The sequence below is a fragment of the Danio rerio genome, chromosome 22 (assembly GCF_049306965.1).
Source record: "Danio rerio strain Tuebingen ecotype United States chromosome 22, GRCz12tu, whole genome shotgun sequence".
Classification (NCBI taxonomy): domain Eukaryota; kingdom Metazoa; phylum Chordata; class Actinopteri; order Cypriniformes; family Danionidae; genus Danio; species Danio rerio.
This window is the reverse complement of record NC_133197.1, coordinates 30,695,943-30,720,192: the sequence shown is the minus strand read 5'-3', so window position 1 is coordinate 30,720,192 and position 24,250 is coordinate 30,695,943. Positions and strand designations below refer to the sequence as shown.

Sequence of the window (24,250 nt, the reverse complement as noted above, 5' to 3'; positions counted from 1 at the left end):
GAAAAATATCTAGTCAAATATTATTTATTGTCATCATGGCAAAGATAAAAGAAATCAGTTGTTAGAAATCAGTAATTAAAACTATTATGTTTTAAAATGTGTTGAAAAATCTGCTCTACGTTGAACAGAAAAAAAAACGGAGGCTAATAATTAAGTATAATATTCAATATATATATAAAATGAAAAGTAACTAGTAACTATTTGAGTAATGTTTTCATCAGATACTTGTTTTACTCTTACTTGAGTAACTTTTAAGATTGTTTCTTTCACTTGAGTAAAAATGGCCCCAAGTTCTTGTACATTTACTGGAGTATAGATTTTGGATACTCTACCCACCTCTGAACAAGAAGCATTTCAAGTAAAAAAAACACACATTTTGTTCAAGTATTTATGTCAAGTTTTATTATGATAAATGAAAGCTGTCTTTGCACAATAAATTGTTAATTGTTCACAGAACACACTGTTGTAGCGTAGCAGCAAGCACCATAAGAACAGTTTATGTAACATGGCAATATGAATAAAATAAGAACAAAAATATTATATAAAAACTCTTATTCTTTACCTTCAAAAGATGAATGCCTCTTGTTTTGCACTTTGTGAAACAAATCAGCATTAGTGAATACAGAAAATTGATTTAAAAAGATGAAAAAAATGACATCTCTAAATCTGACATCCTTCATATGAGATACGACACTCAGATGACTATTAATGCATCTGTACCAATCAGAAGTCCTTCATTTAACTATACATGCTTGAACCTGCTTTTGAAATGTGCGTCTAAGTCTACTGGTCCAAAGCTTGCAACCTTACAAACATTTATAGCATACAGACATGAAACTATTCTCTTTATTTCACAATGAAAATGTGAAGCGATCACCCTCAGAAATTCCTTTTGCTCTGAAGAACTAAGCGACTGTTGAAATAATACGACGAATTATCTCGCGGGCACATCAGCGCTGATTTGGAAATTCCTACGCCAGGCTCCTCTGTCTGGGCTTGATTCTGGGGTACAGCTATTGGAAGAACAACATTTATCGGTCATTTCTGGTAATAGTGTCCATTATTATCTTTGTAGTTTCACTGTTGTATGGTAGGGGGCGCTATTGTGCATCTGAAATACTTTAAAATGTGAATTATATCAGAAGCAAGCAATAGAAAAGCATTGCTGTCTCGCATGAAACTGATGCAGTTATGAAACACAACACATGGTTTTGGTGATATCACCTTAAAATCAGTACCTCGATAGTAGTTGGGTTTAGGTAATGGGTAATTTTGGTTACACTTTATTTTAATTAACAATTCATACTATTAACAAACCATTATCTAAGACTTTTAGCTCAATAACCTATTAATTAGCTGCTTATTGATGGTTATTAAGGTAGCAGTTGGGCTTAGGTACTGGGTACGATTAAGGTTGTAAAATAAGTTCATACTATATAAGTGCTAATAAACAGTTAATATCTTAAAACTAGGCAGGTAATAAAAGGTGAGAACTGTTACTTCAACTAAACAGTTACCATTTTTGTAATGATAGAACTTAGTGACGCTGACCATTCATTCTGCAGTCGCGACCATACATTCATAAAATGAAGGCACTTCCTTACCCCAAGGAGATTGCGAGGTATGTAGCCCTCATTGTCAGCACATCTTGCCCACCACCACTCTGTTTCCTCCCCATCCTCTCTTCGTAGGACAGTCAGGCAGTCTCCTTCCTTAAATGACAACTCATCTGGGCTCTCACCATCATAGTCCCACAGGGCATACACTACGCCTCTGTTCATGATGCCCATCTTCTCTTGCACTCCTGTAGAAAAAAATAATACTATAAATTTACACTTGCAGGTATTATTGTGATACGCTACAAGCTGAACTATGATGGTGGCTTGACACCTAACATGGAATTAGGTAAGTTATGTAATTGTATAAGGGGGAAAACCCTTTAGATCACTCATATTGCCAAGAAGCTTTGATGTATCATCACTAACCTATCAAATGTCCCCATAGCAATAAAACAGTATAACCTAGCAACCATTTAAAAACAGCAATATCTCTTCATCAGAACATCGTAGGGACCTAGGCATTGTCTTGTTTGACTCAGGCTAGCAAATGGGACTTCCTGTGTACTATGCATGGTAACAATGATAATGGAAGCCAAGTGCTAATAACGATTAGCTACATGCTATGAATGATTATCTAAATGCAATAACATATGCTAGAAATGCCTACTAAGTATCAGAATTTGATCAAACAAATACACGAGCATTGCCATTTAACAACTGCTTAGCCACCTAACAATGCCATAAACGTTTTAGCAACTGCCTAGCAACCACTTAGCAACCGCCGCCGTGCTTCCTGCCGACTGCCATTCCCAGTCCTAGTGCAGTCACGTTGGCTTTCTCAAGCCAACATCAAAGTTTATCAATGAACTTTAGGTTCTAGTTTTACTATTTAATTTGTAGACATGTAAATACACACAAGTACTAGTAAGGCAGTTGATGACATGATGAGCAAGCGTGTGAATATGCTGAATTAAAACGGAAAAATAACTAAATAAAAGGGATGGATCTGTCATACAGTGCTATTGTGGCTGCGGTGTGTCATATGACAAACATGACTCGTTGCCACGGAAACATCAAAGGTGAAACAGCAAAAAACTCCTGGTTCCAAATAGAATATTTTTAACTCACCAGTGAAAGGGATAATAACAGTAGTAAAGCAGCGGTGGTAGAGTTACTTTGCACTGCAAAACTAAAGACACATTTTATTCACTCGCCTTTTTTGGATCATTCAATTTTCCATCTGTTGTCATGTACAGCTACACTGCAAAAAGCTTTTCTTACTTAGTAATTTCGTCTTGTTTCTATTCCAAATATCTAAAAAATCTTACAATTAAAGAAATATGAGTACATAATGATGCTTAAAACTTCTGTTTGAGATTATATCTCATTAAGATTATTTTTCTGACCCCATTGACAATTTTTTTTGCTTGTTTTAAGCAAACAATCACTTTATTTTGAGGTGTGTTTTTTTCAGAAAACAAGACAATTTTTATGCTACTTCATGTGTCTAGTATGTATCTTGATTTAAAAAGGTTTAGATATTATTATTATTATTATTATTATCAGGGCATGACATCAACTTTTTTGATCACCAGCCACTGTGGCTAGTAGATTTCTAACATTACTAGCGACTCGCCATTTTCACTAGCCACACTTTTTTTGTTGGGAAAAATATTTTATATGCATAAATTTGACTTTGACATGCTAAGATGACTTGCTTTAGATGTTGTGTTATGTCCACAACATGCCTCCTCATTCATTTAACCTCTTGTGTTTCAAAACATGGAAAATACAGCTGTGTAGGTACACTTTTTAACTCAACAAAACTTTTCTTTAAAAAAACATTAAATTAAAAAAAAGAAGTATTGTCATGTATCTAAAAAATGCACAGTAATCGGTCCTGGCTAAAAGTCGCAGATCAGCAGTTACCTACACATAAACGGGGAGTAATCTACCATTAAAGCAATGTTATTGTAAAAATGTAATTAACCATATTAACAAAAATAACCAAGCAAAAGAAAGCAGGTGAAACATACCGTGTGTGATAATGAAAAGATGATCACATGCACACTGTTAATATAGGCCTGTTAATCTGTTCAAAGAATAATTAAAATGAAAGCATTGACTGCTGCTGCTCCTTGCAAAGTAATGTGGTTTTTTTTTAAAATCTTGAGCTCTTGAAAGCAGCAGGACTGTGGGTGCACGATCATCACTCTTTGTCCAGTCTATTTTAAAGGAAATCGATCACACCAGTTGCGCTTCCTCTAGGCACGGGATTTGCGCAAGTAAACGGGAGCGCGCGCGCACTTTTTAACAGTCACGTGCATCACATCACCTGTGCGCACGAGTGGTCAACCTCTCGTTCGGTATTTACCTTCTTTTTTGCTGTTTTGCTCGCGCGAACACAGTTATTTTTGTCAGTCGTGCTGCTCCTCGATTCTAAGATCACATTTGCATGAATATCGGGCCATGCTTATTGTCGAATTCTGCTTTTAAGAAAAATACGATTTAAAAATGATTTCCATCCAGCCAAAGTGGCTAGTGGAGGTGTCTGTCTAACCCGCCAGAGCTGAAATCTACCCGCATTTGGCAGGTGTTAATGTAAAGCCCTGATTATTATTATTATATCTCAGGAATGAGCCTGAGCTTTTTTAAATAAAGGATTGGAAATGAATGCTTTCTTGTTTTTGTTTTTTATACACTTATGCCTGTTTCACACCGCAAGCGTCAGCGGCGCGTGAGCAGAGCGTGCGCAGCGCGTATGTCGAGCAGAAGCAGCACGCAGGCGTTTGCCTTTCACACCAGCTGCGTCTGCAGCACGCAGCTCTTCAGCAGCTGCTGCAGAGATAAACCTATCTCTGTCTATTCTATCTAGTTACCCATGTCGCCATATACAAATACACTCTTTAAACTTTTCATCTGCACCAAGGCCCCTCCTATGCTGTTTCTTTAACCTGCAAATGTTTATTTTACAAATTTTATGAATCAAATAGTACTGTATGCTTCTCAAGCTATATGAGAAGTTCTACAGTCAGAAGACAATCGCCTGTGATATCATGTCATTTGTTTTTTGATTGTCAGGTTGCTGTAAGCCTATATATAATAATATTTATACAATATAGTAATAATAATATTTATACAGATTAAACTAGTGTTACCTTCTCCGCTTCAGTGATGTCCAGCGGCAGAATAACAGCTCGTTAATTCCTGCTCGTGCAGATGATGAGACGGACAAAAGTAAGCAATGCATGCCATTCTTTTTCTTATTTTCGTGTTGTCAGATTCACAGTGTAAACAGCTCCCGGTAGGAATAACTCGAGTGAACATAAAACAAAGCCGATTAAAACTTTCTTCCTTTTCTCAGCTGCACAGAACACAGCGAGTTAACATCATCCAGCATGCGTGTCGAACTACACTACCCACAATACACTTCGCTATGGACTACAAATCCCGTAAATATTCTATTTCCCCTCTCCTTAAACACTAGCGTGCAACTTAAGCAAAACTGATACTAAAATTGTTTTACATTGGGTTTTGTAGTTCGGGCCTAAATAAATGTTTGTGCTGTTTTTAATCGTTTAAGTTCATTTGATTGACTATATATAAACCATTTGACATTATTAACGCATTTATTGGGTAAAATTGCTACTTTTTACTGTCATTCAATGTGTTTTGGTCATTATCAATGCACCGTCACTTTAATTGAGCGTGAGCAGCGCGTCAAAAATAGACCCAGCGCCGAAACTATTACTGCACTGCTGCTTTGGCGACGCTCACGCCTCGCTCTGACGCGCTGCTGCTGCGTGCGATATGAAAGCTCTAATCTGTTAACATGGACGCCGAAAACACACACGCTGCTCACGCTCTGCTCACGCGCCGCTGACGCTTGCGGTGTGAAACAGGCGTTACTCTTTTCCCCATTCAAAACTATACGAGTGACATGTCTTGTGTCTTTCATTTTAAGTGATGTGGTGCTCCTCATTTGGTGTGAACCCAGCCTTAGATCTATTTCGATATATTTCCTAATGGGAGGACAGGCTTCTCACCATAGAGAAACTGAGAGCATTGGGCATAACCTTCCTCCATCTCTTCACACTTGTCTGCTGCTGTCTGCAAGTCGCTGTAGGTCATGGCATACACAGCAGCTCCCGATTCCACCAGGAATTTACACACTTGCACATTATTACAAGAAGCGGCACAGTGCAGGGGAGTCCTGAGGTAGAGAAAGAGATGTATTATTATGTTGCATTTAAACTAAGGATTAGGGCTTTTCATAAACACGTTTTCACTCACCATCCATCGCTGTCAGCGGCATTCACATTCACCCCATACTGCACCAGGAACTTAACGATTTCTGTATGTCCAGCACATACAGCATTGTGCAGGGCAGTGATGCCCTCATCATTGGGCAAACTGGGGTCGTCCACCTGGATATCATATATACAGACATGTATCTGATCTGTGTATAAGTTACTAGTGGTTGATGTATGCAAGTGATCATGGCCTTTGCCTCACCTCATATATGATCCTCTGGACAAGGTCGTACTCGCCCTCTAAAGAGGAATCCAGCAGGAGGGCCAGGGGGTTAAAGCGCACGCGCATCCCGTGGTTAATGCGCTCTGAGCCAGTCTTGCGCAGGTTAGTTCTCTTGCCCTGAAAAGCGGATGGGGATGAATAAAAGGTTGTGCATTTATTATATAAAAGAATGAAATTCTGTATGCATTGTATAATTTATTAATTCCTTCATAGTGGGGATGTGCTAAAGTTTGTGAACATGAAGTAATCATACTCCTGTAGGTGTTAGACATGAACCACTCTTTCATTCCTCATATTAAAAGCCCATTGAGGGTCACTGGTTGCCACTTCTGCTCCATTTAAATGTTTAATGAGATCCGTGTGGAGTGCTCAGAATCTTAGTGTGGCTTGTTGCTAAGCAACAGCCCAGAATGGATGGTTTGATCAGAATCTCTACTGACCTTACTTGTCTTCATCCTTACTCTTTCTCGATCTCCCCTTTTTCGCTGTCTGTGGCCTGACTTAGCTCTAGGTTAAATGCTTAGATAGTGTTGTATTTATAATAAAGGTATTTGTCCCAAATATTGGCATTATACCTTGGGAACTTGTTCAGAATCTACATTTTGGTTCTGTAATGCTGTATAGCTTGTTGAATTGTAAAAATACATAGAAGGCATCATATGATATTGTGTACTTAATGGACTCAAATAAAGGACAAGAGACTGCAGCATGTTCTGGTTGTCATTTCATGAATGAACAGGAGTTCACTTACTAGTGTGGCTGTGATTCACACGCTATGCATGCTTTGGTCTCCCAAGTTTACCCGCAGTGTTTGACTGCAATGCACTGCTCAGTGTTGAGTCAGTACCTGACGATTCTCAAATGCTTGCACACCTTAGCACAGCAAAAAAGATTTTCAATTTCAACGCATCCATCAAGACCAACCCTGAAGCTGGGGTACTTCTAACACATTTTAGACTTTATTGGACACAACAATTTAAGGTCTAAGCCTCGAATATTGAACTGATGAGTTAAGGTTGATTAGGAATACAATATATGCAGTAAAGGGAGCTGAAAAATGCTGATCAAGGCATAGAAAATGCTTTCGTTTTTTTTTTTTTTGGCTGTTTGTTCACAGGCAATGATTCTTAAATGACTCCCTGACCTCCTAAGATTTTTAGTTTGTTAAATATATGCCTGGAGGACTGTTAATGTGTGTTCACACAATAGCTGGAGGCTGCAAAAGTTGCTGTAAGGCCGGTTAACTGTAGGTCAACTACAGTAGAAGGTGAATCTTGTTGACTCAGATTGGCAACCATAACAATAAATCACTGCTTGAGCTGCACTTTCTCTATACCAGTCCAGCATAAGACATTCCCTGCAGCTGATATACTTTATAAGTAGAGGTGTGAACCTATACTGGTCTCACGGTTCGGTTTGGTTACGATTATCATGCCATCAATTCGGTTTAATTCGATATCTCGGTGCATCACGGTGCATTGACGATGCTTTCCATATATAGTGTTATATTTTAGGGGGGAGGCTATAACATGCTGTCTGTATAAACACACAGACACACAGTAACACACTGTCTCTCATTCAAACACATTCACAAACATAGACAGCATCAAACAAACAAACACACACACGCACACACACACACACAAACAAACACACTTAAGCCCTTGCAACAGGGAGAGCTCGCGCTGAGCGGAGCAGAAAAACGGAAAAAAAAAAACGAAAAAAATAAGCACTTTTCCGACGGTCCCTTACTGAGAGCTCCTCTCAGCGTAAACGCAGACTGTGAGGGCTTAAACGGAGCAGTGCTCGTAATGTCGAGCGAATAAAAGAAAGACAGCTGTGAAACATAACCAGCTTTGTCTTTCTGTAGGAAACACGCTTTTGATCTTTTTAGGGTAAGCGTTTTTTGAGTTATTGCCATCTATAACTTAATGTGTGTCAGGAAAATCGAAAACAAAACCAACTGAAGCGCGCTAATTTCTGGCGCCCCCCTGGATATACAGCGCCCTAAGCATTTGCCTATGGTGCATATGCCACGGGCCGGCCCTGAGTTGGCTGAGTGCCTCCCTCGCGACAGAGCGCATAGGAGATAAATGACGTCACTACATAATAACCGGTTATGGTTATTACTGAATCGATACCGAATTGTCTGCGTCTGCATCGCGGTGCACCGAAGAAACAATTAATTTTGACACCACTATTTATAAGGCATGTCAATGTTGCAACAAATACTTTAACTTTGATGCATTAAACCGCTGTCTGGAATACTTGATTCTGATTGGTCAATCACAACTCCAAGGTGTGTTATTTCGAAAAAAAACAAACAATAAACAATAAGTGAATGCGTTTGCATCCATATTTATATGCTTGTCCGTCATGCTGCTGTTTTTGACTGTTTGCTGCAATCTTGTGTTTGAATATTATGTAGGTTATTGTATGCTCCATTCAGCCTTTTTCATTCCTGTCACACCAAACAACAGACACCAAACAACAGTTGATCAAACTGAGCTTGGCTCAGTCAGAAGCACCGCTGAAAGCTTCCATCATCCAGGTTAAGTTTGTGGAGGAGTTTATCAACTCACAAAGCTGGTGCACCACTGAAAGGATCTAATAGACTCATACACGGCTCCAAATGTATCAACTCTGTGTTTTAGCCTTTATAAAGAAGATAAACATAGTTACTTTGTCTATAAAATCCATGTTAGCCGTCAGGCACCGGAAGCTACAGTCACTGGGCAGACAGAAGCCCTGCCTATGATGCAAATCCGCGTCTATTGCTCAGTGAATTTGATGCATGAATGAAGTGGATTTGACGCACAAATGAAGAAAGTAAACTTAAAATGTTCACGTGTGTATTTATGCATGAATATCGCAATTTATCCGTGCGTTCTGCGTCTGGTATGAACACAGCATGACAAGTAGACATGTAATAACCAGGATAAAGTACATCCAGGTGGTTGTTTTAGCAGAATAAAGCCATCAGTCTTGATAATCATGTTTGACTTTATTCTGCGCCTGTAAAAACTGCCTGGATGTACATTATCCCCTAATCGTAGCCACTACAGTGGTATTAACACACCTGATAGATCATGATTAGGTAGATTTTCCTGAGGTGTTTGTGTCTAGTAGTACCTACCGGTGGTAACATGACCTGTCCCGTGACCTCTGGAGCCTTCATATTGATGCTGTCCTCCCCTGGTCCCTCCTGCTCTGTCATACTAGGATATGGAGGTGGAGGGTAAGGTGGGTACTCCTCAACATATGGCTCTGGAGCAGCTGGGCCATAGACTTCCTGTTCTTCCTTTAGCTGAGGTTCATTCAGTCCAGTGCTAAAATTGGAGTTGTCATCCAGGATTGGAGATCGAGGTGGAAGCGGTGGAGGCGTCAGCTCTTCCTCTTCTCTCTCACATTCAGGTATCGTATTATCATGGTGTCCCTCCTGGGGTCTAGTGCTTTCATTAGGTACAGGCCTGCATCCATCTTCACCTTCTGCCGGAAAGAAAGCAGCTGGGGCGATAGTCTCCATAGCTGCCAATGTAGTCTTCTGGTAGAGGAGCTTCTGAATGTTGGGTCCACCGGGCCCCTCGGATTCGGTTATAGAGCCACGCTTTTTAAGAGGTCTAGGCGCATTGTGCAGTCTCTTCCTTAGGGCCTCCAGGTCAACATCACTCTGGAGTCGATGAGAATTTGAGAGGAACGGGAGAAGTTTGGTTGGACTGAGGGGTCGGGGAACACGTTCTGCCTCCTGGCCCTCAACAGAGGAGGATGCAGGGGCTGTGTTACTGCTGCCCTGGTCCACTTGGTCACCGTCTAGACCACAGATTTTTTCAATATGACTGAAGTCCTGGATAAAGGACTGCTGTCCCACACTGGATGGGATGACTGGCTTACCGTATACTGTGAGAGGAAAAGAATGAGGATAACTTTGTAAAAAAGACAAATAAAAACCAAGATCGCTGTACAATGTTATCTGTATTTCTGTCCAACCATTTAAAGTCTGTGTGTACCAGAAGTTACTGAGACTTTTATTTGATATGTTGCTGTACTTCCTACTGAAATATAATATTGAGTTGGGGGTGGGGATTTCATTTTGCAAATCATCCCCTTATAGCAAACTAACAATAAGAGTGAAGTGGTTAAGAATATAGTGTCAAACTGACTTCGACAGTGACGGACCGACACTCCATACTCAGAAGCTAATGCTCAGAATTTGATTAAAGATTACCAAAATAAACTGTTGTAATTGTTAATCTAAGGAATAACAATGTGCACTAGCAGAACAAACATTGTACATTTTGATTTCACACAGACTTCAAATAAGACCATAGTGTATGTTTCTAAAGTAGATCTAATTTAGACAATCCATTATACATCCTCATTCAATATTTGTTTCCGTCTGAGCGACAGTGTACCTATTCATTTCAAAGCAATTTGCCTATGTGCTCTTAGTTTTAAAGATATGCAAAGTTAGAACCAAGGGACTGCAAAGTTATGTAACAAAGGAATGAGTCATCTCTTTGTGAAAAGTGAGCATCACCCTGGAGGGTAGAGTTTAGGTACAATCCTGTTTTATTGTCAAATAATTCCCTTCTCATTTTCAAGTACAATAAATATGCAACACTGCTAAAATAATAACCTAAATGAAAGCTTTCTGTCAAATAATGTCTGCTTATGTCTTTAATTCATACATTTTTCCAACTTTGTTACTGTTTCAACATTCAATTGTCTATTATAATCCACATTTGCGTCCTCTTCCTGTAGTGTTGCACTTGTTCAAGTGCATAAAATGTTATTTGGAATTTCCATATACCTAGATGAAATTTGGTAGAAGTCAGACATGCTTCCGTGTCTACTAATTAAGTAGATTGATTTAAATACTACAAATCCCTTGTTCCTAATTTGTTTCTGTGCTGAAAAGCTTTAAACTAAACACAAAAAGCTTTTGAATTTCAAAATGTTCAGACGCAAGGCTCGGATTAAGACTATATCCATGTTTATTTGAAGCTAAAAAAATCCAGCTGAGACTTTCAGTCTTTTACATAAGCACAAAACACCTAAGCTTTTTCAAATAAATGATACACTGTTTTCCCACTTCTGTGCTGAAACAGCCTTAAAATCTCAGTTTGACAATAAAATAAATATTAGATTAAGGTAGTCAATGTCTTAGAAGCAGGTTTTGTGTGCACTCTTGGGGAATTGTTACATCTTGTGTAATAGATACTTAGGCCCCGTTTACACTAATGGATTTTGGTTTTAAATTGCCATTTAGAATGGAAAAAAAACAACATCCACATTGGCAATTCATCTAGCATTTGTAAAAAATATCTCTGTCCACACTATACAGCTGAAAACGTACATACATCACGTGACAATATACGCACTTTGAGCATGCACATTAGGTTCAAGTCTAAGCAGGAAGTATGTGTTTTACTTGCCATTTGATTACTAGTCAACAAAGCTGAGCGGTTGAACAACGAAAGCGATGCCAAACAATAATGTGAGAAAATTTCCATTTTTGTGTATCTATGTTGTTGTTTACAGGTCATCAAGACTAGTCTGTCATCTTCCGGTAGCATTATTATCATATGATAGGGGTTTGATGAATGAGGAAAGGGTATGCAATAACTCAAAAAAATAAAAAAATAAAAATCAAGGAGTAGCAGGGCTCGCAAAATCTGATGGCCTGAAGTACCGGGGCTACTGTTTTTTTCAGTCGGGCTACTAAAATCTATCTACACCATGCCCGATGGGTTATCTAGATAGCATGTCAGACATGGTGTAGATAATTTTTGGTAGCCCGACCAAGATTTTGCGAGCCCTGAGTAGCCATGCCCAAGTCTCAATTTTGGGTTTGAAAACTCTAGGGTAGTGTGGAGGCATAACAGTATCAAAGGTTATGTGTTTTAAAACTAAAATGCATCGATGCAAACTGGGCCTTAAGAAATTCATCACAAGTTGCTTCTAAATTTGTTTGGGTCACTGATGAGGTGTAGGTACTCACGTCGAGGTTGTGAACGCGTCAAAGTACTTTGCCCCTGGTAACCCTTTCCAAGAGTGCTTTGTTGGGTATACATTGAGTAGATGGAACTTGCTGCCACTGTCTGGGGCTTATGGAGTGTAGTGGGGGTCGACGTGTCTTTTCCTGCCAAAGTATCTGAGGTGAAAGGCCGTACTGTTGCAGCAGGTAAGGTGTCTGGTTTAGGGGGTAGAGGTAGGGGTAAGGTGTTGTTGTGGGATGGAAGGGGCATTGGAGGTTTTTGGTTGGCTGATCTTGCTTTGCCAGGGAATGTGCCCGTGCTGTAAGGAAGCTTACTGAAGGTGGACTGGCCTGATAGAGCAGGTTTGGGCTTACTGGGAACAGGAGGTGGAACCTTCTCAAATGTTCTACCTGCAGACTACAATTGAAAAGGTGTTAGTGTTCATTTAATACGAATATGAGTAAATTGTTCAACTCAGGCATTCAATGCAGTACCTGGGAATCCCTTAAGAGGTCCTCACTACTCTGGTTCTTGCGTAATGGCAATGGTGGCGGTCTCAAATCTACCTCAGGATCTATGAAAGATTTTCACAAAAACAGCTCAATCAGCACTCTTAAGGTTTAAACACTATGATTTCAAAGGGTCAAATGTGTACTGGTTGTTAAATTCTTAAGATTATCAATGTTTAATAGAGAGACAACTTCAAGTAAGCAATTTGTGCTTGGTTTCCTGAAGAATGTAAACACTGTGGCACTATCAAAGCATTGCTTAGTTTAAGTGGTCTGACAAGTCAACATCTGGCTCAACTGATTCTGTGTCTAAATGCAGGGCTTTAAAAGCAGGAGGTAGAAGTATTATACCTTTCTCCTGGGATCCGTGACTGGTCATGCGGGGAAGGGTGGATGAGTGGACATGGGAACTTTTGCTGGTTTCTGTGCTGGAGAACAAGTCTGATATCTTGGATATCTTGCCTGTTAAGAAACCACCTGGGAGGAGAATTTGGACAAGATTAAATCAAGGGTTATTGTTAAAATAGTATGGATACAACCACAAATAAGGTTGTATAATGCAAATATAAACATATTGACTCACCTGTGGTTGGTTTTGGGAGAGGTTTGGGAAGGGTAGCTGTGCCATCAGGATAAGCAGGCTTCACTAAAATCTCTTGCTTGGGGGGAAGTGGAGGAGCTGGGGTGGTCTGGATGTATGGCCCGACAGCAGCAACCCTGGAAGGGCCAACAGACTGAGGGTTCTGCCCTTCAGATGGCTGCTGGAAGTGGAAAATACAAAGATGATGAATTTCTGCGCAAACACAAATCACATCTGTGTCCAAAAAATATGGAAAGCGTGAAAGTTGCTCACAGGCAAGTTCTCTTTCTGTTGGAGAGCAGCTTTTTTCTTCCACAGCCTTTCTCTCAGTTCAGCCACTCTTTTGTCCATGGCGGCCATTTCTACGTTCCTCTTGTTTAGATTCTCTCTCTGCTGCTGGAGTTTGGCACTTTGCTCCTGATTCAATTTATTCCTCAGCTGCAGAAAAAAGAGAATGTCAGAACAAAAGAGGCACTGTTGAATTTTGAGCACTGGACAATCACTTTCAATCCCCAACCTTTTTCATTAAAATACATGTAAATCCCACTTGATTCGAAGATGTCTTTTAAAAAGTGCCCAATAGCACTGCATGTGTTGCAAAAATTGGCAAGAGTTACCTGAAGTTCTTTGTACAGTCGCTCCAGTTCTCCACTGGAGCTCGGTCCAGCCTCGTGTGGCATGTCCATTTTTCCACTACGTAACACGTCTAGTTGTCGACTCAACTCTTCCACCCTGCTAACGGCCACCACCAGCTCCCGCTGCTTCTGCTGGAACAGACCATTCATCTGCTCGATTTCCTCCACTACAGAGAGAGAGAGAAAAACGAAGTGTATCATTCAACTGTTAATTAACTTCTTATTCCCATAAGCAAGATCATTTGTTGTTGTCTCTGCTGATTAATTTAGTCGCTGATGGCATTTTTTATAACAGAAACGCTAGAATGATCTTTTCCATTAGTGGGCCAATGATTTACAACAAATTATATCTCAAGTGATTTTGAAAAACCTTTTTAAAACCGCCTCCTCATTCACAAACAAACCAGTTGCAATTCCATTTGGTGCCACTAATAGATCAAAAAATGACAAGCTTCACCTTGAACTAATATTCCTACATGAAGGTTAATGTTAAATCTTTTTCAGTGTTTCCAACCTACTTTTTCCCTTCGAGTTTACAGGTTCTGACCTAGTTTGCTATTGCTGATGCGTTTCTGTTCCACTTGTCCTTTCAGAGCTCGAACTCTGCGCAGTTTGGCCTCCTGGTTCTCTGCATTCTCACGCAGCTGTCGCAGTTTCTCCTGCTCGGACACCTGCTGCTGCTGTTGCCGCTGGTCCTGTAGCTTCAGGAATCGCAGTCGCTGTTCCTGTGAGAAAGCGTCGGGTTACAACAAACTCATCCAAACTCATTTTCAGACATGATTATGCTTCAAAACTATGTGCCTAATGTGTTCATTTATGCTGTAAATGAACAAATAATTTCTGATATTGAGAACATAACAAATGTTATAACTCTGATAACGTTCTCATGGCCAGAAGAGTGAGGTTTACCGGCATAGCTGCATCTGTTAAACTTACACACCAATTTAACTGTTCTGGTTTTGTTGCTTTGCTCCAAATGGGGTTTAAAATTGTCATAGAGGATATGATTTTCAGCCCCCTTCTGAGGCCTGGAGAGAGAGTTTTACTCCCACAGATTAACTAGCTATTATACTTACCTCCTAAACATCACTCTTATCTGGGTCACGGCACCAAGTTAACCCATCTGGTTCTATTCCCTTGACCAAGTGGAATTCAAAACTGCATGTCAGTCATGGAGTATGGGTCTGTCAGTCACTAGCATGCCTTTTGAGGCCTGGAGAGGGAGGTTTGCTTCCATTGATTAACTAGCTATTATGCTTTCCTTCAAAACCTCACTCCTATCTGGGTCATGGCACCAATTTAACCCTTCTGTTTCTATTGCCTTGCTTCAGGTAGGAATCAAAACTGCCTTTCTGTCATGAAGGACATGCCTGTCAGTCACTAGCATGGCTTTAGAGGCCTGGAGAGTGAGGTTTGGTCCAACTGATTAACTAGCTATTATACTCACCTCCTAAACCTTACTCTCATCTGAGTCACGGCACCAATTTAACCCTTCTGGTTCTATTCCCTTGACCAAGTGAGACTCAAAACAGCATGTCAGTGATGAGAGATGGGCCTGTCAGACAGTAATGTGCCTTTTGAGGCCGGTAGGGTGAGGTCTGCTCCCACAGATTAACTACCTATCATGCTCGCCTCCAAAACCTCACTCTCATCTGGATCATGGCACCAATATAAACCCTCCAGTCCCTCCTTTTCACCATTTAAAAAACTGCAATACCATCACGACAGGCAGGGATTAGTTGTTACTGTGCTTTCTGAGAGCAAGGGTACAATTTACAATTTACCTGTATAGCTCCTACTAGCTGGCCTCCATTACACTCATCCCCTTAAATCTTACTCCCATCTGTGCCATGGCACCATTGCAAACCCTCTGGTCCTGCTTGTTGCTCAGAGTGACATTTATATTGATGTTTATGGCACCAGTATAATATTGTGCTATAGCCATGGAAATGAGGCTTGCGTCACACAGCTTCAACTAGCTGGACTTCTTTACAGGCAACCCCTTAATTCTCGCTCCCTTCTTGGTCACAGCACAAATTTAACTCCTCTAGTTCAACTTGACCCACTATAAGCAGGATTCAATACTGTATTTCTGACATGAGAATTGGAAGAATCAGTCCATTGCACCTTAAAAAGAAATACTGCTCTTTTCCAAACAATGGAAATGAATGGACACCAAAAACAGCCTTGCACAAAATGTATTAACACTGTATGGAAAAGAGCAGCTTGAATGCTCTGCTAAATATCTACTTTTGGGTTTAAATTAATTCATGTTTCAAGTCTCCTTTTAAGTTGTAAAAAAAATAGTGTAGTACCTTTGTGGCCAGGAGTTGTTGTTGTGCGTTAATCTGCTGCTGTTGCCGTGAAGCCATTTCTTGCAACTCGCTGAGAGTGATGTCCATATGAGGGGCTGCCATCTAAAAGAATATAAAGATTTAGCTTATTATATTGGAAAGCTATAGAGCAGGGGTGCCCAAACTCAGTGCTGGAGGGCCGGTGTCCTGCAAAGTTTAGTTCCAACCACAATCTGACACACCTGGGCTAGCTAATCAAGCTCTTACTATACTTTCTAGAAACATCCTTGCAGGTGTGCTGAAACAAGTTGAAGCTAAAATCTGCAGGATACTGGCCCTCCAGGACTGAGTTAGGACACCCCTGCTATAAAGAATCTATCTTAGATTTTCTAGACTCAAAAGGTAGTTTTACTGTGGCAAATATGGTAAAATTTTGGTATATAAGCAGTTATGTGTATCATACTAGTGTTGTGGAATAATCAACCCTTACCACATCATTTAGCAATGTCTTTAAATGATTAAATAGAAAGTTGTTGCGTTGTCACAATTTATTCCAGCCCTAGCATGAAATATATCTACTTAATCTCGAACACTTTACATTATGTCCACATTTTGCTGAAAATGTCAGATTCACATCTGATTAAGCAGCAGTAGCCAAGGGGATGAAGTTTAGCACATTAACAAATCTCTAAAGGGGAATTAATACTCACCCCATTCTCCATTAGTCTGTCCTTTACTGCGTTACTGCGTTTGGCAAGAGACTCTGGAGTTCTGTGACCTCCTGTAATTAGAGACAGAGTTAGTAACATCTGCTAAGGTGATCAAAATATTGCTCATATTTAGCATTATGGATTTAAATTAAAAGGATACTTTACCACCCAAAAATCTTTATATATTGCATATTTATTCAGCCTCCACTTTTTTCGATCAAAGTTTTTTGTTTTATTGAACACAACATAAGATATTTAGCATAGCATGTTGGACACTGGTAACCTTTGACGTATTTAAAGTATTATTTTACCTTTTTTTTCTGACATTAACTTATTCTTTTACAACTTTTCAAGCTAAGAAGACAAATGATATCTCAAAAATGTGTTTCGTTGAGGTATATGTATTGAGTATATGAGTGCATATACTGTATATTACTCAAAGTTCAACTGTTAGCATTTAGCTAGCTAGCATCTTAATACTCAAAACAGTGCAGGCCAGAAACAACCGATTAAGCCTGAAATAAAAAGTGGCTGTGCTGGGGTGAACCTCATTACATAATGACTGTTTGGCTGGAAAAAACAGCTAGCGCTCAATTATCTAGCATATGACTGCCTGTGCCAGGGTCCCACTTACATAACATCAACACTGGCACCGCTAGCGCCACTTATTATGTGGGTTACCGGATAAACCAGTCTAAGAGCGAGAAACAATGGCCAAATAATGTTCTTGGTCACAGTCTGACACCACAGGGGTCCTAATCAGGGCTTACTGATTACACAAGGCTATAGGTGTTTACCTCAAATCTGCGTGAAAACAAACCACAAGCACGGCAGATACAAGTCAAACTGCGTGTAATTGACATAATTACGGTGGAAAGAAACAGAAGAAAGTCTTTGTGAAGTAAAGGCAGGCGTACAGAGCCGATATCGCTGGCATTGTAGTACAACAGCCGGTCTTTGTCCAGTGAAGAGGGTCAAAGTCACTGGGAGAAATCTGAAACCTCGCACACGGTTTCACATGACTGCCATCTTTAAACTTTTCCATGGGAACAGGGAGGATTCACTTCAAACACAGGCCATAAACACATTGGGAGAAACTAAGACAAAAGGGATTTTCTGAGTAAAAAAATAGCATACACAACAAGTGACAACATTACTTTAGGTTTTGTGAGAATTCCTTGTGCATTTTTCTAGACACACACACACATAATCATAAATAAAGAAAGTATTTAAATAAATGTTATATAATCTATATTAAATAAAATAACTTGCAATTTATTTATGACAGATATTGATATTTCTAATTAATAATACAAACAGATTTTGTTTTATATAATAAACAATGTAAAATAATAATTACAAAATCATGATTTACCTAAAAATATAATAAAAATACTAAAACAATGCCAGAAATACATTAATTATTTAATAATCATAACAATACAAGAGATAAAAAAATTTAATATAATATATCACAATACAATATAATATATAATACAATACAATATAATATAATATAATAAGATATAATATAATACAATACAATACAATATAATATATAATACAATTCAATATATAATATAACATAATATAATACAATATAAGATATATAATATAATATAATATAATATAATATAATATAATATAATATAATATAATATAATATAATATAATATAATATAATATAATATCCTCCAAAAAAGTAATGCATCTATTATTAACTTCCAGGGCTTCTCACTTGAGTTACTGTATGTGCTATTTATGTGTTTGTTGATGTAGGAGTGGCGAAAATGAACAAAACAAGAACTAGATGAGAATAGTGTAGAAGGCAGGTATGTGTAGGTGTGTTTTAAATGTGTGTATGAGTGTGTGGGCATAAGTGTTAGTTACTGCATTTTTGGATGCATTTGGATAGAAAAATATGAAATAAATCAGACATTATTACGTTTTAAATATAGTTTTATAAAGAATTATATTGGAAAGGGAGTTATAGGGGGGAAGAATTTACTTTTTTATTTTATATCTATTATTTTATATATTTTATATCTTATATTATGATTATGATGAACAAACATAATTTTGAATTAATGTTTTATTACTGGATGAATCGGTGTGCTTGAGGAATCTTTCGAACTAATTATTCAGTGACATTTTTAATAATTAATGGTCATATGACATATGACATCTCTCTTTCACACACGCACACGCACGCACACTGCACAAGTAATGTCAGGTGATCAAGTAAATATCAGAAATGTCTCTGAACAGATTTCAGTATTGTATTTCATAATTCATATTCCAGATTTACCGACAGTTATTTCTCAATTTATGTCTATTTAATGTTTTCCTTTTAGGGCAAGAAACCGCCGGTGAATATGGTCAAATATTAACCAATAGTTGTCACAGTATTTCCTGAATTGATTTAGGTTTTCCAAAATGTTATATTTCAATATGCACACAAGGCATTTGGTTAGTTAAGGATTCACTAATTTGCATACATTTTTAAGCACAAATATCTGAACACTGAAAAAAAAAAATCTAAATTCTTGTTCAATCTTTTGGAAATTACAATCTATTTTTACAGAGGCTTTATTGCATATTTCTTCATAATTATGAATAATCAGGCATATTCTGTATAAACAAATCCCTTAGTAAAAAGCTTAAGAATACAGATATAAACAAAACTGAAGTTTGATTAATGTGAAGCTCTTGAAGTGGAGATTTACTGACTCAAACAATCTAAAAAATATGTATTATAATTGACATCTACTGAAGAAAATCGATAAAGTGTGACAAAAGTAACTCTTAAAGGTTAACTCTAATGTACTGTTGAGGATGTTGTCATCAACTCTGGGATTTTTGGTGACAAATCTTATTTTGACACACAAATGCTTTGATTTAAAAAAAATCTAACTCTACAATAAACTCTGGGCAAATTGACTACCTTTTTGTTATGTCCAGAATGAAAACATCCACTAAATTAAACTGCTGTAAAAAAGCATCAGATCATTTTTTTTTTTTTTTTTTTGCATACACCTGCATAAATCAACCTCAGTCCTGATCTAAACTACTAAATTGCTAAGAAAATTACAGGATTTTAACTCTTTAATCGCCAAATTCATAAATGATGTCCTTGATTTGCTAAAACACACACACACACACACACACAAAATGATTTTCAATATAAAAAGTAGTTGTAAGCTGGATATTTTTACCCTTTAACCACAGTCTTGGACATCTGAATGATTAGTAACCACACTGGCTTTGATGCATTGTTAGATTTTCTTTTTTTTTTTCTACCTAATTTACTGTTGGTGATTGTTTTTCCCCATTGACTTCCATTATAACCACATTTTTGGATTACAAAACCATGAAACCATATAGTCATGCGGTTTTGATTGTTGGTGGTTTTTCCTGTTGGGAAATTTTTAATTCTTACTGTTGATCATCAGTTGGCAGTATTAACCCTTTAGATGTGTTCACATGTGCAAAAAAGCTTAGTTTCTGGAATTTATATGCATGTTATGAGTATCACAGCAAATTTAAGTATGTGCATGTGTGTCTGACTGTGTGAGAGTGACCTTTGCGCACTTACCTTGATGTTTCTGAGAAAATCAAAATAGGAATCTCAGCTCTCAGAACAACATGGAGTAAACGAAAACAAGACCGTATATTCAAGCACCATCAAATGTGATTATAATGGAAGGCAATGATGCAAAAACAGCTACCAACAGTACATTAAGAAGAAAAATTGAAAATGCATCAAAGCCAACGTTCTTACTAATCATTCACATGTCCAAGACTGTGATAAAAGAAAAAGAAAATCCAGCCCACAATTACTTTTTATATTGAAAACACGTAATTTTGAGTGTTTTTTTTTCCACCAAATCAGTGACATCTTGTGCGAATTTAGCAATTAAAGAGTTAAAATCCTGTAAATTTCTAAACAATTTAGTAGTTTTGATCAAGACTGAAGTTGATTTACAGATTTATATAAAAAAAATAATAATAAACAAAATAATAAATAAAAAATAATAATAAAAGCAGTTTAATCCAGTGGATGTTTTCATTCTGCACATAACAAAAGGGTATTCAATTTAAACAGGCCACAAGGGTTCATTTTGAATGTTGACTGAAAAAAAGCCAATTATAAAAAGCAATGTTTGCGTGCAGCGATATCTAAAAACATCTCCCCAGAGCAATACCAATTTCCATTGCACATGTTTATAGGACACAAAATAAAGATCCATTCTGATTCAGTGCGAAGCCCCCTTTCCCTTAGGCAGTGCCCACCAAACAAGCCGTTCTGCAGTAAATAATTCATGCCTCAACACAGCTGTAACCATGTCAAATTTACAACCGCTCTATTCGCTGTCTCCCATAAAAAGAAATGACATTCACGCGTATCTGCAGCCGCTGCATGTCCACACTGACAGCAGAGCACCAGCGGGCAGACCACCTAATCGAACATGCACTGATTTGCCATAAAAAAAATAAAGAGCTGGTCTATATTCAAATCACTATCTAGCCATATAACAGATAACAAATACTAAACTAGACCAACTATTCTGCATTCATTCGCATTGCTCAGTTTTTAGTATTTAGAAATCTGTCCTATCCATCCGCCCCTCTCCTCGACACCTTTGTCATAAATGGTATTATTTTTATTTTTTGTAATCATTATTATTATTACTGTTCTGACTTGTCCGGTTATCTTTCCATTATCATTATTACAAGTATTTATACCATTATCATTAGTAAGGTTGCAGTTGTTGTAGTTGTAACGGTAGTAGTTGTAGTAGTTGTAGTAGTAGTAGTAGTTGAAGTAGTAGTCATTGTAATAGTATCGATTGTTATTGAGTAATTGTTACGGAGATTATTGAATTAGTAGTTCATGTAGTAGTAGATGTCATTGGTATAGTAGTAGCAGAAGTAGTAATGGTGTGGTTGTTACAGTAGTAGTAGTAGTCGTTGTTGGTGTAGTAATATCAGTAGTAGATGTTGTTGATGTAGATGTAGTAGAAGTGATTGTGGTGGTGGTGGTAGTAGCAGTAGTAGTAGTAGTATCAGTATTAGTAGACATTGTAGTAGTAGTAGTCGTGGTTGTGGCTGTAGTAGAAGCAGTAGTAGTTGTAATATAAGTAACTTTCTGTAGTAGTAGTTGGTGTAGCACTTGTTATTTATTATTATTGTTGTCAGTTATTACTGTTGTCCTTTCTTTCTTTTTTTTACTCTCATATTTACTATCATACATTAATAAGCATTGTTGTTACTCCCTACCCCTGACTGGTTTCTTTCTATATGTTTTATCTATATCTGTGACACTTGCTTCATTTATTGACTGTCATTGTCCCTTATGTATGTACTCTGACCTGTCCACCAAGTTATCTTTACATGCATACACAAACTCACACGCACACACTCAAGCACATACCAGAACATGACTATATTGTTGTTGTTTTTGTTTTGTTTTTGTTTCGTTGCTTTGTATTTGTTATTTGTTGATTTTTTTTTTCTTGTATTTGTATGATTTTTGCATATTCTAATAAAAAAAAAAAAGAAATCTGTCATTGGGGAACTTACTCAGTTGTACTGAACTAAATGAACTCTTTTGAAACATATATTTTATCATTATGCCTTCTGAAATATAACAGGATTAGGACAGTAAAAATGTTGACGGATAAAGTTGAAACTAAATTATGCTTTCTAGAAATTCATACAATATATCCTTAGCAATTATTAGTTGTTCGATACACCCAATCACGGTCCATTTCAAGACATTTCTCTACTGACAAACATAAACGTATGATAAAAAACGATACTGAATTTGTAGAGCTTTTGTTGCAATAGAACAATATTTATATTTTACAGTTTTTCCTCAAATGCTAAAACACAAAACCCAATCCTCTAAACCAAATGACCAGTTGTCTAAACACATTTACTAAATCTAGCCATCATTTTCCAACATCATAAACACATTTCACGTGAAGACACAATTCACAAAACACAACCTTCCGTTCTAAAAAATCTAAACCCATTTTTCCTTGCTAAAACACAAGTGGCAAAAGACCTCTGCTCATATTCTCAAATGAAAGCTCATGTGATGCTAAATGCTTGCCCCAGTCAGCAATATTAGAACACAATAAACACAGCAGGCATCATTAATTACACACAATGCCTCAAAATTGAAGACACTTGTTTCTTATGCTGTGACCACATGTATAAGAGCAAGTTTAGAGTGCACAGTTTGTTGAAGATTCCAAACAAACACAATGGATGAAGGCAGAGTCAGGGGAAGAGGAATTCAAGTCAGAGGAAGGAGAAGAGCTACAATAGCCATGGAAGAAGAGGATTAGGCCAACGAGGATGAGGAGCACGCCAACGAGGAAGAGGAGGAGGCCAACAAGGGAGAGAAGGTCTCCCGTTCAAGACAACTTCACACCATCATTAAGGACAAGCTGAGAGCAACAGTCATTGACCATGTCAATAATACTCTTTGTGCTGCCATGGGTTCGGAGAGGCTTGTTCACCGGCATGTTGTCCTTGAGTCTTACAACACCCAATGTCTTCTCACTTTCTTAGAGGAGCTAAAAGACATTTTCCTGGACCACCAATAACACCATCCTGGGCCTGCACATCACATTTATGTGATCATTTGGGACAATGTCCGCTTCTATAGAATAAACCAAATCAGAGAGTGGTTCACCACCAACAGTAACCACTTTTTACAGTTTTTCATGATTGCTAACACACTAAAATTCAACTTTTCCCACAATTAGCAAAACCGTACACTCAGGGAGCAAAACACAAGGCGTTTTTCTTGCGGTGCCTAGCAAAAGACAGTATAGCCTGCAATGTGGATGAGGTGATGTGGCCCGATGCAGCTCAGTGACATGATGCTGCACAGTGATTGTGGTGTAAATAAAGTAAATAAATAAAACTTCACACCCTGATCATGTTTTCAAGAGTACTATTGTGTGCAATAGGTTCTGTTTTTGCATTGAGTTGTGTTACAGTAGTGTACATGCAGTATTTTCGATAGATTTTTACTCTTCATATGTAACTCACAAATGCCTCACTAAATGCCTAATCCTCTGCAGAGATCTAAAAAGATTTGTTACAGTAAAGTTTCTAAAAATATGCATTGGCAGTTATGAAACAAAGAACCTTCTCACTGATTGAGCATTGTGTTTTCAATAGTTTTGCTGTAGTGTGTAATGATGTGTATAGTGTTTACATTTTTGAAAGCTTCGAGCTGATCTTTTGGTGTGAAACTTTGAGTTTTGAAGTGAGAAGGTGTGGTTGTGTTTATGTAGCTTTAGAAAAGGATGTTGTGTTTAGACATTGGGGAACATGGAGGAAACATTTGTGAAATGTGTTTTAGCATTTGAGAAAAACTGTAGTAACAAGTGGTGGAAGGAGTATTGAAAAATCCTACTCAAGTAAAAG

General features: G+C 38.0%; 1 protein-coding gene across 3 annotated transcripts in view; it reads right to left on the bottom strand.

The window, feature by feature from the left end:
* Nucleotides 1-374: 374 nt before the first annotated feature.
* Nucleotides 375-24,250, bottom strand: part of tp53bp2b (tumor protein p53 binding protein, 2b) — a 45,554-nt gene continuing 21,678 nt past the window's right edge. Inside the window, exons 4-18 of one of the 3 annotated variants that reach the window (XM_005161809.5) lie at nt 16,802-16,872; nt 16,113-16,214; nt 14,345-14,522; nt 13,780-13,964; nt 13,436-13,600; nt 13,166-13,343; nt 12,934-13,059; nt 12,568-12,647; nt 12,097-12,490; nt 9,232-9,992; nt 6,075-6,212; nt 5,853-5,986; nt 5,606-5,772; nt 1,605-1,804; nt 375-1,013 (exon numbers count right to left, since the gene is read on the bottom strand). In XM_005161809.5, coding sequence (XP_005161866.1) covers nt 972-1,013; nt 1,605-1,804; nt 5,606-5,772; nt 5,853-5,986; nt 6,075-6,212; nt 9,232-9,992; nt 12,097-12,490; nt 12,568-12,647; nt 12,934-13,059; nt 13,166-13,343; nt 13,436-13,600; nt 13,780-13,964; nt 14,345-14,522; nt 16,113-16,214; nt 16,802-16,872 — 2,921 coding nt within the window. In that variant the 3' untranslated portion in view covers nt 375-971. The remainder of the gene's footprint in view (nt 1,014-1,604; nt 1,805-5,605; nt 5,773-5,852; nt 5,987-6,074; nt 6,213-9,231; nt 9,993-12,096; nt 12,491-12,567; nt 12,648-12,933; nt 13,060-13,165; nt 13,344-13,435; nt 13,601-13,779; nt 13,965-14,344; nt 14,523-16,112; nt 16,215-16,801; nt 16,873-24,250) is intronic. The other 2 variants (XM_009296445.4, NM_001045153.1) reach the window with 2 other exon arrangements.